Consider the following 19,300-nt stretch of genomic DNA (forward strand, 5'->3'; position numbering starts at 1 on the left):
GAATTCGTGCAGGTAAAACGATTTTATGTGATAGACATAATCACATCCGGTGCTTTTAACTATAACGCCACATTGAAGTTGTTTACATCTTGGGTGTCTAAGATTCAAGTCTTACTTTTGAATTGGTAAAAGTTCGGTGCTTCCTGTGAGGCTCTAGAAGCAGCTGCTGCTTCGTAGCTACTGCGAGGCGCTGCGGCGAAGAAATAGGTACGAGGGTAGCCAATTGGGCGAGTTGGAAAATGTTCATGACGGCCAGCGCAAACGGAACACGGATGAGAAAAAAAAACAAAACACGCATCTCCACTAAGTGAATCATGGCGAGTGAGCGAAGCTCTGGGTATAGTATGGGTGAGTAACCGTACGTTACCCGAGCGCTGCCCCATATATCGTAAATTGAGTGACATAAAGAGTCGACGACAAAGCTAAGCCCTAAGGTCCATAATGTCTACATTGAAGTCGCCGACTAGTATGAAGGGTATTCACTTGTAGGTGTTTTATATTGTTATCACAATTATAATTGACGTTCGTGTATTGTAAACCTTTTTGTTGATTCACATACAAACATATATGTTTCGACTATAGTAATCGTTTTCTATATACCGTGGCAGCCGACACCGAGAGTCAACGACAAAGCTCGGTCCTAAGGTCCATAATGTGTACGTTGAAGTCGCCCACTAGTATAAAGGGTTTGTGCTTGTAGGTGTTTTATATCGTTTCATCGTAACTATTATTGATATTAGTCTATTGTTAAACCTGATGTTTCAATTTTACACGGTGCTGTGCCGTGAGCACGGACAATGAACAACAACGGAAGCTTCGGCCTTAAGGTGCTTCGCCCCTGAAAGAAACGATGACACAGGCACTCTCTAACAATTGAATGTTTATCAGAAAAACACCAAAGATATATGGGAAGGAAAGAGATTATCATCAAAACCGTACTCCCCCAAAGTAACCGAAAAACGACAGCAAAATTAGTATGCATAGATGATCACAACTGCGTAGGTTTCGGGAAAGCCACTTCCTCATCAATCAGGGCAATACAAGGGCAGCTCCTTTTCTTTGTACCATTTCAAATGCCTCCGAGATTTCTCTGGTATGGTGGCTGTTGTGTCTAATCACCACGACGGTCTTTCTATTCTAAGCTTGGGTGCGCAGTTGCACTGTCGGCAATGGATGCAAGGTGCAACGATGGCGTGCCCTTCAGAGAGCTAGCAGCATTCTCTCCCGAGCGGATGTGGAGACACCTCCCCATCTGTCCTGTGTAGGAGCTACCACAGGACAAGGGTATGGCGTACATAACGCCGCAGGTGCAGTCAATGAAACGTGTAAAGTGTTTTGCGGAACACTCTCGTTCAAAAGAAGCCACCTGTCTTTCTTGCACCCTTCTGTCAATGGAGGAGCACACGTTTGCCAGCTTCCTGCCGGCCCAAAACACGACATTCACGTTGTAACAACCGGCTACCTTTTTCAGGCGGTGGGAGACAGAGTGCAAATAGGGAATGACGGCAGTCTTGCCACGCCTTTCTGGGAGCAAAGCCGCTGCACCCTAACCATTCTTTTTCTCCCGCCTCAAGCGATGAAATAATCGCTGTGAAATAAAACCAAGAGCCAAGCGCGGGAAAACGGCAGCTTCTAATCTATCCACCTGATGCATAAAGCTTTCACGCATAGCATGCGCATATGACTTAACGGCTGAAGAAAAACGTGCCATGGCCAACCCATTCTTAAAAATCTTTGACTGAGCGGACCTATAACATAGAAGTTATTTTGCAGAAGGGGGTTGGTACGACCAGCAAACGTGTGCCATTTGGAATCGAATGGATAGATCATGGAATTGCAAAACATCGTTTCTTGGAACTTTTGAGGTGAAGGTTAGACCCGGGTCCCTTTGTTTGAATATCTTTAGGACATCATTCAATATCGTGTGAAATTTCGTCGATCCACAAACACAAAATAATTATTCACATATTTAAACACATGATGCGCAAGCCCCGCCATGCCATGTTCTAAGGCTCGGTCAACTTTCCCTAGAAAAATACTGCTGAGTACAGGAGCCACTCTTGAGCCCATAGAAACTCCCGACTTTTGTGCGTATAGGCCCTGGCCTTAATCAGTTGCGTGAAGGAGGCTGTCACTGATGATGACGACGAAGTGTCCTTCAGAAAGCCTGCTACAGCTGTGGTGGTTCCATTTATGCTCGGCAGTTGTTTGGTATGGGCAGGGCCTATATGTTTACTTTCATAACAGCAAGTGCTATGAAATGGTGTTCAAATGATTACGACGTAGAGTAAGTGTTGCAGTGCAGTTATCTTTGTCATTTATTTTTATATTTCAACATTTCCCTACATCATATCAGAACAGTGATCCTTAATTCTGTTTGTTTTTCATGCTCGAATTAACATTCTCAGCGGTTAAAGTTGTATTAAAATTTACTAATAACTTAGCACTGTTGAGAATTTGCTCTCATACATACACTAAGTGGACTACTAAGAAATGTAGCATTGGAAAGGGAAGCGTCTACGTGCTCTACCACTCAGCACAAAAATGTTGATTTATTTCCTGTCAATCAATAAGAAATAATGAAAATGTGCTCACAAAGAGTGCATTACGAAGCATACAACACAGATTTGATCCTCTCTATTGAACTTAAAAGTGCTCTATTACGCATTAACAACTTGCCCAAAATTCTGTCCATTTGAACTACAATGAACTACAATGTGAACTACAACGTTCACATTGTACTCATCATACTTCCCACTGCTTTCTAACACTGTGTTGGGCACAACTTCGCCAGCATAGTACAGCATGGTACACCATCATTTTACTCACTCACCATTCTCTCGCTGCTTCCCTGCGTTCTCGCAACAGTGGGCGCAGCCTCCCAACACTGCCCACTGTTTCACTGCTACTTCCCAACATCGCTCACCATCCCATCCACTTTACCCATCTCCCGTACACCATGCCACCCAGTACCTCCCACTCTAAGCACCATGATTTCCAGCATGTCCAGCATTATTTCCACTATATCCACCATCTTTTCCAGTATCCACCATGGTAGTTTTTCTGATAGGGCGTCCTGCATTTCTAAAAATTTGTCAGTTTTAGTAATGTTACCAATGACCAATGAAAAATTTATTTTATGGTAGGGTGGAAAACTGGGCTAGTTGGTACGGTTGCATACTTAATGAACACCGCAAAAAAGACAAAACACGAAGTAAGCGGGACGAGCGGTGGCTGTCAAATGAAGGATTTATTGCGCAAAACATGCATGTCTGAATGACGTCGATCGCACACAACATGTACAGCAGGGTCCGGTAACAACCCTGCTATACATATCAAAGCTCTGTCGGATGCATGCGCCGCTCAACCCTCAATGGCCTTGCGTGACAAAAAGCTTAATTATTTCAGCTTGCAATGATAGTTACCGCTTTGCCAGTGTTTACCTTTCTTTCATTACCGGACCCCGCTTTACACGTGGTGTGAGGGATGTGATTTAGGTATGGTTCCGGTTCTTTCAGTCTTTCAGTTGACTCTCTGCACTCGTCCTGTGTACTTCTCTCACAGCGAAGCTATCTATGGCTAGGATATGAAAAAAAAGAAACGTGTCCAAGATGTTGACAAAAACGCATCATCTGCGCGGTTTTCGCGCAGCCTCCGAGAGATGGCATGACCACTCTGCGTGCCCATATGTAGCGGCAATAGAAACGGGAGGACGTGTGTCCAGTCGATGCTGCCAGTGCTCAATGACTGACGAAGACACGGCTGACGAGGCTAAGCGCATACGCATGGCATGCCAGGGTCCTTACTATCGAGCAGCTGAAAATGCTCGTCAACGAGTTGGTTACAACCAAGATGAGTGCTTCGTGGGAGCCTTGGCAAGATTTCAATGGGTGCGATTGTCGGGAATTTCTTCGGTTGCCTCTGCGGCACGTGTGATCGTCTGTGGTTCACGGGACACATTTCCACCCAGTGGCGTAGCCAGGGGGGGCTGATGTTGACTTGTTCATGCTCTGTGCGAGAGCACCCTTCGTGTTCGAAAAGTCGATGCGGGATTCACTTTCCCGAAAAGGAACATTGCCGGGAGGAAGATATTCCTTTGTCGTGTGCCACTACACATGAACTCCTTTCCGGAAGATGTGTCCTCATATAAAGGACTTTAGAGTGCCCTTGTGTCAGGGATGTAAAAAGTGATGAAATGACCGTGTGCCGCGCTGGGCTGGTAACGAAGACATGCTCAGTTTCCATTAGAAAATCGCACTTGCAGGATGCATACCACATCTCATTAGACGCAGAAACGTTCCAAAAGATACGTGAATTTATGATTGTAAAAGGTTTACTTCTATTCAACAAAATAATTATTAACGAGATGACATAGATGTTTTTGCCACCTATGCACCCATGCGCACTCCTGTAAAGGACACAGCTTCGACCTAAACTCTGTGACCACGTTGGCTCGTGAGCGAAGGTGGGGCAAAAGAAAACTCCTGGAATCGTGGTTCAGTCATCTTAAACCATCGACTTGCAGCAACAAGCGCGGCTCCCCAGCGGACGTTTACAAGGACGTCTGTGACACGGGACGATCACTTGTTGCCAACGTATGCTGAGAATGCCGCCGGCATTGGTGGCGACTCCCGGGAACAAACTGCTCGGCAGTGCCATCCGACGCAAGAAGACTTGCCAGCACTCTGCAGTACTGCTCAACTGCTTGGCTCTTGGGACTTGCCAGTGTCACCTGGTCATTCACATGCCAGCTTTTGTTTGCTTTTGTACTGTTAGCGAATTGCGATTCGAGCGCTTACACACACACACACACACACACACACACACACACGCGCGCGCACGCGCGCAGATATATATAGGTATATATATATATATATATATATATATGTCGGGTTTCGAAAGAATATTCCTGGCTATTGGTTTAATTATATGAAAGAAAACTAGTCATAGCAACATTTATTCTGAGCTCTCGGCCGGGGACCGGCCTTTATCCAAGAATGCATTCGTACATGGCGTACGGGTTTAAGTACAGATTTTGTCAATACATAGATGTAGACACACCATCGTGATTCGTTGGGCCATGACATGGGAGGGGCCAGAACAACAACAACAGCAAACAAACCCCAGGGAGAGAGCGACACGCATACAAGATGACACACACAGCATTGCACTCTGTGAAGAGTAGAGTATAGGCGGGGTCAGAACATACACAAAATAAATAACAAACAGCGAAACTAACTTACGTGTGTGGTTCGGAACGAGAGGCGGAGGTGAAAAAAATGACAAAGATGCGAACGCACTTACCGCGCTAAATGGGGAGACCCATCAACTACGGGACGAAAGGAGAATACGCTCACGGACGCTGGATGTAAACGTGCAGCACGCGTTTCCTTGCTACCTTCAAAAAGCGCGTCAAAAGCAGTTTAGTGTTTGCCCACCCATGCGCCTTTTAGAGAAGGGGGTTCGGTACGGCTTTTGAAGGCGACCGGTCTCCGCGGGCATCTTGCAGGTGCTCGCGGCAATGACCATAGCCCTCCCTCAAAAAGAAGGATACAACTCGCCGGTGAACAAAATTGAGGACAGCTGCTGTTAGCCGCAATGTGTGGGCACATGACATATTTCTTTCAATCAAGAGACATGATAAACATATACATATACATATCCGTACATGCACACACACATATAGATACATACGGATATACATACACATGCACATACGTACTCATATGAACCAACAACCGATGTTCAAGCGTAAAAAAAAAGAAAAAAAAAGGTACCGCATTCGTACTTGCAGGAAGGGGGGAACGAGCATGCACGTAATACCCGTAATCACAGTACCAAACTTAATGACATATGTATTTATCAAGAAATGGGTCCAGGCTCGAGTAGCACAATGCGCGACGTGTGTAATCACATGTGTACATGCATGCACATCAGGGATGTGTACATGCATGCACATCAGGGTGCATGCATGTACACATGTGGCCGCTTTTCACATCGGAACCGCTTTTCTATTGTACTTGGATATACAGTAGACTCTCAGTAAACGGAAATCTGTTAAACGGAACTGCTGCTTAAACGGAACAACTGCATCTAATATAATTGGTTTCATATTTGGATTCTGCACTCCTGTTCGTCTCTCAGTAAACGGAACTCCTGTTAAACGGAACACATTTCCTTGGTCCCTTCAGGTTCCATTTAACGAGAGTCTACTGTATTTGTTTTCGTTGTTTGGACTTCCCTGAATCCTTTTACTGTTGCTAATAGCCAGGTAATCAAATCTATAAGTGTCAATAACGTGAACAGTCGTGGTGTCCTGCAGCGCTTTGCGCAACTGTACAATTCGTCTGGGCTGCACATGTTCTTGGTGAAGTACACCTGTCCGGTGATCCGTTATTGCGAAAACCGTAATATGTTTACCGGCAAGGTAGAACTCCACAGCGGTATTTGAACCATCGTGCGGAGGCTTCTTATTGAAGTTCATATGTTACTTGGCAACTCGCTTGCTGGTCAGCAAGCGGAGCAGCAACTAGCTCCCATCAGTTACAAAAGCTACAAGCAAGAACCGCTATCAGCGAAATGTATAAAGAGCTGTCATATTAAGCAGCTAAAACAGCGCCAATAAGTTGTTTCGGAATGAAACAGATATACATTGAACAAGAAGCACAAAACTTTTGAGATACTAACAGAGTTTTCATTCAAATGAAACACAATTGGTCGCATTTAATAAATATTCAAGCGAACATCTATGTGCATAGGCATTTAATGCTGCGTTATATAGATATATATTAACAAATTTGAGAATGTATCGAAGTATCTTAAAGTACAATCGGAATGTATCGTATCGAATACAATCAGTGTTGCAGTATCTTATATCTGTATCTCAAATACTTCTTGCCTGAGTATCTTGTATCGTATCGCGATACAATTTCAAAGTTTCTTTGCTCAGCCCTGGCCGTAACTGCCGCCCTCCCAGCGGCTACACCGCGCGATGTTGCCTCCTTCCTGCTGCACCGATTCATGCTGCGCCACGGTCTACCCCAGGCTGCGCATCAGCGATCGAGGTCGTGTCTTCTTGTTGGAAGTAGTCGAAGCCATTCTCAAAGAGTGCAACATTGTTCACCGGAAAACTACTGCTTACCACCTGCAGACGAAAGGGCTCACCGAACGCTTTAACCGCACGCTCGGCGACATGCTCTCGATGTACGTCGCCGCCGATCACACAAATCGGTATGCCATTCTGCCTTTTGTCACCTACGCCTATAATACCGCCCCGCAGAGCACTACTGGTTTCTCGCCCTTTTTCTTATTGTACGGCAGACACCCGTCGCACACAATCGACACAATCCTTCCATACAAGCCAGATCCGTCTGAGTGTGCGCCTATTTCTGCCACAGCCAGACTTGCTGAGGAGTGTCGGGAGCTTGCCAGGACATTTACGACGCATGACCAAGAGCGGCAGACGAGCATTCGCGGTGACACCACCACTTTTGCGCCCACGTTCCTCCCTGGAGCGCTCGTATGGCTGTCGGTCCCTACCACTGCACCTGGCCTCTCTTCAAAATTACTGCCGAAATATGACGGCCCCTACCGTGTCGTCGAACGCACGTCCCCGGTCAACTACGTGATCGAACCCCTTGAACCATCTTCGAACATGCGCCGTCGTGGGCGCGACATTGTCAACGTAGAGCGCCTGAAACCCTACCATGACCCGCTAATAGTGACAAGCAGTTAGGTCGCCAGGCGGCTCCCTTTTTGTACCCGGGGTAATTGTAGCGAAGCGTTGGAAGCCTGTAATGGGTCGCCCTCTCGAGCGCTTACTAGTGGCTCGTCCTCTTCCGCTCTTCTCGGACAGCACGCTCCTCGCGCTCAGAGTCGGCACCCCGCCTTGACTGTTGCCGTTGTGCTCCGTCGACTAGTGCCGTCAATAAAGGCCTTTATAATATATATGTGTGTGTGTGTGTGTGTGTTGACAAGCCAGGCCCCCCCCCCCCCCCCCAAAAAAATAACAGTTATGGCTATGACACTGTTTCCCCCATCTCCAGCATGCGTGAATGTGCAGCGGCGACAACCCAGCAGTGTGTGGCTGCCCTGAGCAAGTGCGCGGATCACGTGACCGCGACGTCAGATTAGTGAGGTTGCGCGACCCCCGCGCCTCCTCGGAGGACACGGGAACCTTCTCCCCGACAGGACAAACGATCCCCCGCCGGTGGGGGATATAGCGGAATTGCAGGCTCTTGTTTGGCCACATTGTTGCACTTGCTCCTGCATAGAGCGGCAGTGGGTGTCCACAGTCTGCAGCTCGTAGTCTGCAGCTGGTGAAACCGTCGGTACAAGCCACTGGGGTAGTCTGGTAACACTGGTCTCCCCGTCCCTTCGCTTCGTTCGTGTGAGTGGGGGACATTTGTAAGGTATTCTCCTCGCGAGCTGACCTATAGGCTCTGCCTTGGTTGTGCCCTTGTGGTGACCTGGTGGTGCTCCCTTAAAGGGCCCGTAAACAGGCTGCGACTTTTTTTTAAACCCCCCAAACAAGCTCGCTAATTCGTACAGTAGACCGCGGCGATCACGTTTTCCGAATATTACAGCGCTGCGCACCGCGCAGACCCTTCATTTCGAACAACAATTCCCGCGCTTGTTTCCTACGCCTGACCAATCCTCGTCGTACGCGCAGTTACGCAAACTCGGCGATCGGCGAGTTTACGTAGCACTGAGCTCGTCGATTGGTCTAAGCCACGTCTCAACAAACAGTAGTCGAGTTAGCATCAGTTCCTGTTCCCACCCACCGCTTCGAAACTGCGCCTTGTTTCTTGGCCCTGCGGTGATGCGGTTCGGCCACACAGTAACGCAGTTGTCATGCGTATGTTCCCCGCACTGCATGACAGTGCGGGGAACATAAGCATGGGGAGTTTTGGACCTCGGGGTTGTTTACTGGCCCTTTAAAGCGGTGCTCTGGTGGTGAACCAGGGAACCGCTTTAAGGGAGCTGTGCCCTGGTTCACCTCCAGCAACGGTAGTGTGTAAAACCCCCAACCACCTCCCAAAAATAAATGCCGTTGAGGAAAGACTGCCGTCTTTCCATGTGCATACGTCACTTGACCCATGGCAGTCGCCAATATAGTATCAAGGAGTAACTGATGTCGGTCTAGGGAAATGTCTATCAAGAGGCACAATTTGATATATAAATGAACAAAGCAAACAGCTTTGCTCATCCTCCATTTATACACTTTATGGAAACGCTCTGAATTGTTTTGTGTGTTTTGTCTTTCTCTCGCTGTTAGGTTTGATTTGATTAGCATGCAGCATTGCGTATTTTGCTTGATGCGAGCCTTGTAAAGCAGCATCACATTTTTTTATGCATCGCGTGTTAACAGTTATATGGCCTTTGCTTCTGTTACTTGTTTGAACTTTATTTCTGATTGCGTGTATATATATACGAGTTAGTTCATGGACAATCTTTTTCCTTCATCTGAGTGGGGAACCTCATTCTCAGCGTTATGCATTTGTTTCTAACAAGGTTAATCTGTACTGCTGTGCATATCCATGAATATCCATATTATCATTGTCCAAAATAAATTCTTTGCTACAAGAGTGCACTGTATTGTAGAAGTGCAGACTGTTATTTACTAGTTCTAAATTATGTGCAAGTGAAAACACGGTCTCAGCGCATCTTCAGCTGGTGTGCAGCTTTTGCCTGAGAAGCTCGTTAAGAAGGAGCAAGAAGCGCGATTACTTAATTCAATAATTGTTTGCCAGTGGATGAGCTCTGTTTGAAACAACCGGTCATCTTGACAGAGCGTAGACGTAATCGTGTTGGTAATTAATTTCGCAATTTTAGCGCACTGTAGGAACAGGATGGAGGAACAAGGCGTAGGAACAAGATGGAGGAACAAGGCGGTGTCCGTGTGTTATTCTGTCCTCCGTCTTGTTCCTACCGTGCGCTGAAATAGTGAACTGGTCCAGGAGAGTTGCTTGTTGGGCAAGTTGGTACATACTTAGTTAACTACAAAAGAAGCCACGAAACGTCGAAAATCGGAAAACAGCAGAGCGGCAGAAAACAGAGACAGAGCGCAGAGACGTGGCCACGTCTCTGCGCTCTGTCTCTGTTTTCTGCCGCTCTGCTGTTTTCCGATTTTCGACGTTTCAGTGGCTTCTTTTGTAGTTAACTAAGTGAACTGGTCATTGTTAACTTTTTTTTTTTTCTGAAACATTGCGAAAGTTTTGTGTCTTGTGCATTTAAGTACTCTCCTGGCTTCAATAAAGGGCCCTGTAAGATCAATTAATCTGGTGCTGGGGAACACAGGCGATATTGTGGCAGCAGTGGGCAGGGTTGACAGGTCGAAAAGACACAATACAGCCAAAAATTTAGAAAAATCAGCGAAAAATAGCCACACTTAGCCAAAGGCAGCAGAAGAAGCCAGAGGTAGCCACGCATGTGTGAAAACGACTGTGGTGTTTAAACTCTAAAGTGTTTTATGCCGGGGTCCACCAAGACTTTCATGACGTATTTCCGTCACGAAAATACGTCAGCACAATGAATGTCATCAAATGGCAAAGAAAACAAATCATAAGAAATACTTTCGTTGACAGAAGTCGAACTCGTGACCTCTCGGTCCGCGACGATGGCTGGCTGGCGCTTAGCGCACTGAGCTACCGCCAAACACAGAGCGGAGGCTACATGAACACGCCTTTTATCTTTCACACTTTCCTCTCGCTGTGCTCTTGCATGGATGGATGCTATGAGCGTCCCATTTCTAATGGTGCGGTGACATGTGTGCCACCAGGCTCGAAAAAAAAAAAAAGCGCCATTGCTACGCCCGTCCCATTTGTCGCGTTTCCAATAGAAGTGCAATTTTGTCAACGCTTTAACACACCGCGAAGTGGTGGCTTCAGCGCAAGCCTCGCTCATAGCATCCGTCCATATCGAGAAATAGCTCTCCGACGCTCGCCTGGCTGTCGCACCAGGCACGACGCACGTATAGTTTCTCTTCGCGTTTCTCGACGCTTTGAAGGAGCACATATCGAGTATTAGTGTTTATTATGTGCTTGTTGATGCCATATTTGTGCGGGATTCACCATAGGCAGTGCCCAGGTATATGTTAAGAACTTCAGCTACCGCAAGGGTTAAGTCATGATCATGGGCGTTAGTCGTCAGTACGGATATGTGCCACTAGGCGTCAATGTGAGTTCGTCCACATCAAGCGGTCCTATAGCTGCCAAACAGTATACATTGTGCAAGCTCTCATATACTAATACACTATAAACAGTCAATTAGTTCTGTGACGACACGTTTCACTTTTGTGTTATACCGATTCCTATGACAGAAGGATCAGCGATGTTTCTCTATAAATGACTAAATGCAAAAGCCTTTCGTCGAAATTGTAAATCAATACAACCTGAACATTTCAAAATCAGAAATGCTGGAATTCCAGCATAACTTGTTGACTTTAGCGATCATTTCGTGCAGCATGACGAACCTTCTTGCGCTGAGTAGCACTGACAATTGGGCGAGTTGGTACAGATGCATGGCTTCAGAACGGCGCAACAAGGAAGACGAAAAGACAAAAGGTCACACGAACACAAGCGCCGTCTTCGTGTGATCATTGGTCTTCTCGTCTTCCTTGCTGCGCCGTTCTGAAGCCATGCTTCTTGCACTGTTACAAAAGTGACACTTTTAAGGGTCTTTCCTGACTTTTCTTAATAGGACTTGAAGTTACAGCCGTGTGGCGACAATAAAGATGAGTAGAACATGAGTAAATGTGCTCAAAATCACAGTTGCGGGGTTTGAAGCATAAATTGTAGTTATTTTCGCAGTAACCTTTTGCGTGATGTCCAAGTGCGAACAGTTTCTGTTCCTGAGTTGCAGTCCGCACCTAATGATAAGAAATGGCACAAGCAGTTCATTTCTGATTTTACTTGAATGTAGAAACCACCTTGTGCTTCAACAGCAATGACAGAGAGCGGCACTTTTCGCATTTTCATTGGCTAATTTTTGGCATTGGAAGTGTTGTTTGCGCCTATCCAGTGACTGTGCATTCCAGTTGGTTGCCAAGTTTCGCATTACATTGGCATGGGGCTAGCTGAGCCACGCTATTGTGCCCTAAAAATGTCAAATACCTTTCTTCTGCTGCAGCAGATACTAAACACTTTCTCTTCCTAGAGGTTATACATCGAGAGCAATGGACACTAGGCGCACTGCACTATGGCCACCGTGGGCCGAGACTTGTGGCACGTTTCTATAGCAGCTGTACAGTGAATGGACGCAACTGGGGGCAGACTGAAATGCGAAAGGAGACCAGCAGAGCTGCTCAGGGAAGGCTGGACCCTCGTGCCACAGATTCACCCACAGATGGCGTAACTGCTTCGGTTGCAGTAAAGTCCCTTGATCTAGGAAAGCAGCGACACTCTTCTATGCACGTGCGTTTCCTCCTCGATCGCCTTCGCACGCTGCGCATGGCACTATTTGTCGCCTCGGCTCCCATAGACTCGCCGCAGAGTTTAATGTAGGTGCGTGATTTCGGGCCAGATGCGTGCGGCGGCGGCTTAGAACGTTTTGAAAAATCGGGATAACAACATCCAGAACGCGGCAATGAATGTTTATGAAGGGGTTTGCCACTTTTGCATGCTTGTTGCTGCAGTTATAGGTGCCAGAGCATGGCATAGCGCCAACACAGGGCGCAGAAAACAAAGCACGCGCAACGTTGACTACGCATAGCCTAGTCGCGAAATGGTGCGAATGAAAAGAAAAACACAAGCAAAAAGCAAGATCCGCGCGTTTACAAGGGCAACCTCCAAGGAAACCAATTGTCATGCATAGAAAGCTGCAGAGAATGGCGAGGACACAAAAGGGCAAGGAGGTCATGTGGCAGCGGTGAATACAGGGAGTAGCGGTACTTTACCAAGATCAAGGGTCTTTAGGTCGTGGCGAAGTTCCTGAAAATTTTTTCAGGGTCTTTAGGTTGCGGACGAAGCGGTGCTTCTAGTATCAAGAAAACTGCGCAAAAAACGTGGTGAAAGGGAGACAAGAACAGCAATGCGCTTGTGCTGTTCTTGTCTTCCCTCGTCCACGTTTTTCGCGCAGTTTTCTTGATAATGGAATAGGTGGATAGCAAAATCGTGGTTCTCGCAAAGGATTGTGGGCTACAGCACCCGTCTGCATCAACTTCCGGTTCGAGACATCATGCTGCCGAACAGGCACTGTTGCTAGTACCGTCGCTTTCTGTGTGTTTCATCTAGCAGTCGCAGTCCCCTTTTCTCACAGGTTACTGCATAATACTTTGGAGGGCAGCGCAGCTTAGTTGAAGAACAAATGCAATCACTACGGGATCATCATAAAAAAGTGCGAATGATCATTCCTTCATTCAAGTGGCATGCACCTTCGGACAAGTGCATGTTGTTTCGCAGCAAAGGGTGTTTTCGGGCATGTTTTGTGACCTGTAAAGATTTGTTGCACATCATGTTGTCATGAAATATCCGCCCGATCTCTTTTCATGTTTGGAACTCGCAAAATTATTTACTTACTTTTGTGTGGCAAAGATACGTTCTCCTCTTTTCCGTCTGTTTTTTGCGTTTCGCCCACAATGAATCCCCACCATCTAGCCCAATTTTCAGTTTTGTTAATTTACAGCGCGAAAAACGAGAGACAAAAGAAGACATACTACACAGGACAAGCGCTGACTGCCAACTACAACATTTATTGCGCATAACCCATGCCTAAATAACATCGCTGCGTACCACGTGAACATGAGGGAGCGAAAGGTAAAAACTTATTACAAAAACCAAACAAACAGAAACTGTAGTAACTATCACGATGATAGTTACTACAGTTTCTGTTTGTTTGGTTTTTGTAATAAGTTTTTGCGCATGGGTTATGCGCTATAAATGTTGTAGTTGGCAGTCAGCGCTTGTCCTGTGTAGTATTTCTTCTTTTGTCTCTCGTTTTTCGCGCTGTAAATTAACTATGAACGCTTACCAACTAGCCCGGCTTAGCACTCTTTTCACTAAAAGTTTCACTAAAAAGTAAATTGGCACTTCCCGCTTGTAAGTCACTGAAATACTAGAGACTCCATATCATGCACGTTAAGGCAGGTGGCGCAAAGAAACACGGACACAAGCAAAGAATAAGTACATTGTCCTCCACCAGTGCTGGGCAGTGTCGAAGATACATGTGTCTTCGATACTATTTTAGCTACTTCTTCGGTATCTTGTATCTGTATCGCGATACGTCTCGCAAAACAAGTATCTGTACCTGTATTTCGGATACATTGAAGAATGAATCGTGTATCTTAAGATACAAGATAGTGCAATCACACCACCACCGTGCGAAGCAATAAATGTTGGCTGAGCTCGAGCTTCTCAAGCTGATACTGCTGCCACTAAGTCACCGGAATAAAACTAAAGGTAGGGACATTATTTTATTGCGATAGCAATTATATGGACAGTCTCGACGGGTTTTTGCCATCGCCGTTGCCGTCGCCGTCATGTCCTTCCGGTATGAAGTCCAAATCTATAAAATCCCCCCGCGCATCGTATGTTCTACCGCGGCTAAAAGCGCGCTAGCGGAGGCGGTCAAAGCATAGATCAAACGAGCCGTCCCGTTTCCGTCGCTCGAAAGGTGCATGCGATAACATCACCTGCTCGTGAGGCCTGCCGTCGAAGCGGACAGGAGTCCATTCCGAGAATAACTTTTCGGGAGCATTCGCGCAACACGACGAAAGAAGCAATGTACGTCGACTCACGGATTTGGAGCCGCGCGGTGCATCTCCAAATTGGTGTCAATAGGTGACCTCCTGCTGTCCGGAGGTTGGGTCCATGTCCCCACGGTGTCGTTACCTTTCTCAGCTGAGCAACAAGGTCAGCGCTGATAATAGAGTAATCGGCGCCCGTGTCTCCCAGAGCAGTTACTGGGTGGTTGTCGACAAGAATGGAGATGTCAGCAGATAGATCGTCTGTCGTCGATGGTATACGTCTGCGAAAGGGAGTCGCCGGATGTCAGCAGGCTGTTCGGAGGAGGGTCTTTCAACGGTCGATCGACAGCGGCCTCACCCCCGGAGGTCGCTGTTCCTAGTTTCCCCGGCGTGGCCTTGGGGACCTAGGCGATCATCCCGCAACGACGTCGGCAAAGGTCGAGTGTTGGCCAGGTGACATGGAGCGCCGGGGAGACGGTGAGCGCGATTGGCGTCTCTGAATGGTTGAGGAATGCTGGCTTGCCAAATACTCGGTGATAGCACGGGGCCGCTCACCATCCTTGCCGCCGAAGAAACGCTGCTTTGTGTTTGGGTCATACACCTGTATTAGCCTCCCATTCCACTTCATTGTCGCGGGGAACACGCTCGGGAGGAAAAGAGGCAGCACAGAGAGGAGAAACAGGTGGAAGCGTAGGAGAGGAGAGGGCGATACATATCACGTACTGTCGCAGCGCATTGTCTTTAGGGAGCCTTCATGTGTGCACGCCCCCTCCGTTTTTAAGACTAGTTACACACTACTACGGGACGAACGGGTGCCGCTAAAGGAGCTTCGCCCCTAAAAAAAATACCGAAGCCTGTTCAAGCTCACTCTGCAAGTCCCCGCAGTGCACGAATGCAGTCATATGAGAGGCTGGTGGTGGAGTGTAGGATCGCGGAATATAGGCGACACCAGTCGGAGCCACGTCGCGCCTCTTAAGTTTGGCGTGAATTTTAAGTCCAGACTGAGAGTACACACAGCACTTTCAAAGACTGTAAAATGGAAACCAGAGGCTTCACATGCATGACAATTATACTATAACAATAAGGAAATAAAAAGGGAGGAAATGTTGCGGAAGAAATTTAGATAAATAAGCTATTTTCTTCAGGAGACAACAAGAAAGAGCGAGACGTGAAAATGTACATTTCTTATGCATATTTGCCTATGGTTTATAAAAAAATGAAAGCCCGAGGAAAATATCCGTCCGAAACATTTCCTCGATATACTAAAAATGAATGCAGTGCCGAAAACCCCGTATAAATCTGATCAAATTTGGGCACGCTAGGGCTTCTCAAAATACGCATGTATTCTTTATGGGAGCTCGTACTGGTGAACACTTTAAGGGCGGGGGTTTGTGTGCGCTGCGCCCTCTCTGAAGATTGGTCCCGTATGCCCCAAGAAGAAGCCGCTCGTTGTGAGCTACAAGGGGAGTTGAAACGAGAGCACTACGCTGTTTCGACAGCTTTCACGGCATGGTTTGAAGCGCTTTCTTTACTTTCTTTATCGTCATCTTTTCGGTTGTTCAACTTTGATGCCTAACAGGTTACGTTTTCCTCATGAGTCTTTAAGTCTCTTTTCATTCAAACACAGTCTTCAGTAGGACACATGCTCCTGTGCTCTCTTGAGAAGGCTTTCGAAAAATATTGCAGGGCTACAATAATGCCAACATTCTCGCCAAAGTGCCTCGACATGTTATTTCATTCTTGACAACCTTTTTCCTTTTCTGTCGCGCAGATTCGTCCTAATCGTGTGATTCAAGTCCTTCGTTCTCTGTCCTGGAGCACAGTGTGCGCTTCCCCGACCAAGTTGGCTTCTTCATCAGCTGTGGTGTATTACGGCTGGCACTGCTTGCTGCGCATTGGCACACTCTCCCTCAGTGCATTCCTGCTGATGGCCATCCGACTGCACATCATGGGTGCTCAGCTGCCTGTTTTCACCAAGTGAGCATCCCATCTCACATTTTTTATGGCATCGCACATTCCAGACATGTGCAAGCTGTGGTTCATCGTTTGATTTTTTTTTACAGTACTCCCGACTTCAGCGCATTTGTTGCAGAGTGGATAAAAATTTTAATGCGGTAGCAATTATATGGACACTCTCGACGGGTGTTTACCGTCGTGGCCCGTATAAAGCCCACATTGATAACATCCCTCCGCGCATCGTATGTTGTACCACGGGTAGAAGCGCATGAGCGGGGCCGACGAACACAGCTGAAGCAGAGCTCAAACGAGCCGGTCTAACTCCGTCGCTCAGAGGGAGCATGCTATAACATCCACCCGCCCGTCTTGAACGAGAATGAAAAGACGCGAGGGAGGGGGGTTTCGCTCCAGCAGCAACTTTGAACTTTGATTCTAAGGGCGCAATCGCTGGTGCGCGCACTATCTTAGACCGCGAAGAGACTGCGTGGAAAGAGCATCTCTCTTTGGAGCGGCCATATTCTCTAACACTAGCGTTTAGTAAAGTTACTCGAGATCGGATCCTAAAGAGTTAGCTGCTAGCATCACTTCGTATAGGGAGCTTTCACAAGCGGCGGAGGCGCTGTGCATTGTGGGTAGTTCGCCATTTTGAAGTCATAGACAACCGAGCCGGGAAGCATGGGCGCGCGGCATCACCGAGTGAACAAAGAGACGTGCCGGCGCAATTTCGCTTGTTGTTCTTGTGAGGAGTACGGAGCAATAACTGCGAAGTCAGCGAAGAGCAGAATGTACGCATCGACGCTCTCCACGAAACATCACGAGTGATACAACGAGAAAATCCAACTATCCGGGGTGGACCCGTTCACGCTGCAGGCAGGCGACTGCATAGTGGATGTGAATTTGTGACCGCTCGTCGATGCCTCCGACATTCGCGAATTTGTGGTCTTGCGGACATGTTTTGTAACGCGACAGCAGCTCAAAGGAAGGAAGGCCGTTGGCGGACACAACTTCGTGACAAGCGGCCGGTAAGCGAGCCGCGAATGAAGCAAGGTGCTGCCGATAGCGGGATCGTCATTTCACAGGTAAGCTTGTAAGGACGTTTTAGATGTTTATCTTTTGCATTCTTTTTAAGGTGACAAGCATCAAGTCGAAGTGTGGTTCCCGGGGAAGGGTGACGGAGAAAATCCTTGCTGCGCACTGCTCGTGCATGGCCGGAAACGGCGAGGCGTGCTCGCGCATTGCAGCGCTCTTGTGCAGCGTGCTGTACAGCTTGGCATATTTTGCCAAGAGTTCGTGAAAACTTAAACTTATTGCACTTTTCTCGAATAGCTGATGCTAATCGGCACCTTTGCTGCTTCTCACCGACGACACATAAGTGCTCGCTACTGCAGGTCGATACCCAGCTGCAATCAGTACGCCGAGAAACTGGCCGCGGTCAAAGCTGCGGTGCACAAGTTGCGCTTGTTGCAGTGTCGATGCGCCACTTCTTCATCGCCGATGACGACAAGCCCATTTCGGCAACGGGCCGCACCTCAAGTTCTTTCATGGCAAGAGGGAACCAGCTCTTGGAGTCGTCTGTGCACGAGCGCTCTTCACGCGCTCGCAGGCCGTACTCCATGTAAAAGAGGAGCGCTGCGATATGTGAACGCGCCTCGCCGTTTCAGGCCGTGCACGGCAAGAATTTCTCCGTCACCCTTCCCCAGGAACCACACTTCGACTTGAGGCTTGTCACCTTAAAAAGAATGCAAAAGATAAATATCTAAAATGTCCTTACAAGCTTATCTGTGTCCTGATGATCCCGCTAACGGCAGCAACTTGCTTCATTCGTGGCTCGCTTGCCCAGCCGCTTGTCACGAAGTTGTGTCCGCCAACGGCCTTCCATCCTTTGAATTGCTGCCGCGTAACAAAACACGTCCGCAAGACCACAAATTCACGAATTTCCCAGGCATTGACGAGTGGTCACAAATTCACAGTCGGCTGCCTGCAGCGTGAACGGGGCCACTCCGGATAGTTGGATTTTCTCGTTGTATCACTCGCGGTGTTTAGGGGAGAGCGTCGAGGCGTACATTCTGCTCGCTGACTTCGTAGTTATTGCTCGGTACTCCTCACAATAACAACATGCGCGATCGCGCCGGCACGTCTGTTTGTTTACTCGGAGCTGCCGCACGCGCGCTTCCTGGCTTGGTTGACTATGACCACTATGACTTCAAAATGGCAGACAACCCACAATGCACAGCACCTCCGCCGCTTGGGAAAGCTCCCCATAACATTACAATTTGTTGCTATCGCATTCATTGCTTCGCCTTTGCGGTGAAACTGACTTTTTTATTGATGTATAACAGCTGCATATTAAAGGGCCCCTCACCAGGTCTGACCATTTCGAGCTGACAATCGCAATGCTTACACTGGGTGCTCAATGATCACGTCTGCCAAGATTTGCAACACCACCCGCCACGGAAAAAGGCCAAATTTCAAAGTGAAGATCGCTTGGCCTTCTTCTTGCAGGCGGATGCCCCAACATTGAGGGGATGACGTGCAACAAAGAATGGTCCTACATAGTTGTTAGTGCTCTGATGTTGCTCCTCTACACAGACATCTGTCACGTTATCTCGGGAGTGCTTGCGAGGAATGGAAACAGAGGGAGATTGGAGTCGAAGGTGGCAC

At 47.6% G+C, this 19,300-nt stretch overlaps 1 protein-coding gene across 1 annotated transcript in view; it reads left to right on the forward strand.

The window, feature by feature from the left end:
• LOC119382293 (protein O-mannosyl-transferase TMTC3-like) overlaps positions 1 to 16,664 on the forward strand; it is a 368,314-nt gene extending 351,650 nt beyond the window's left edge. The window contains exon 7 of the mRNA XM_037649996.2: positions 16,455 to 16,664. Coding sequence (XP_037505924.1) covers positions 16,455 to 16,664 — 210 coding nt within the window. The remainder of the gene's footprint in view (positions 1 to 16,454) is intronic.
• Positions 16,665 to 19,300: the final 2,636 nt, after the last annotated feature.

The sequence above is a fragment of the Rhipicephalus sanguineus genome, chromosome 2 (genome assembly GCF_013339695.2).
Source record: "Rhipicephalus sanguineus isolate Rsan-2018 chromosome 2, BIME_Rsan_1.4, whole genome shotgun sequence".
Taxonomy (NCBI): domain Eukaryota; kingdom Metazoa; phylum Arthropoda; class Arachnida; order Ixodida; family Ixodidae; genus Rhipicephalus; species Rhipicephalus sanguineus.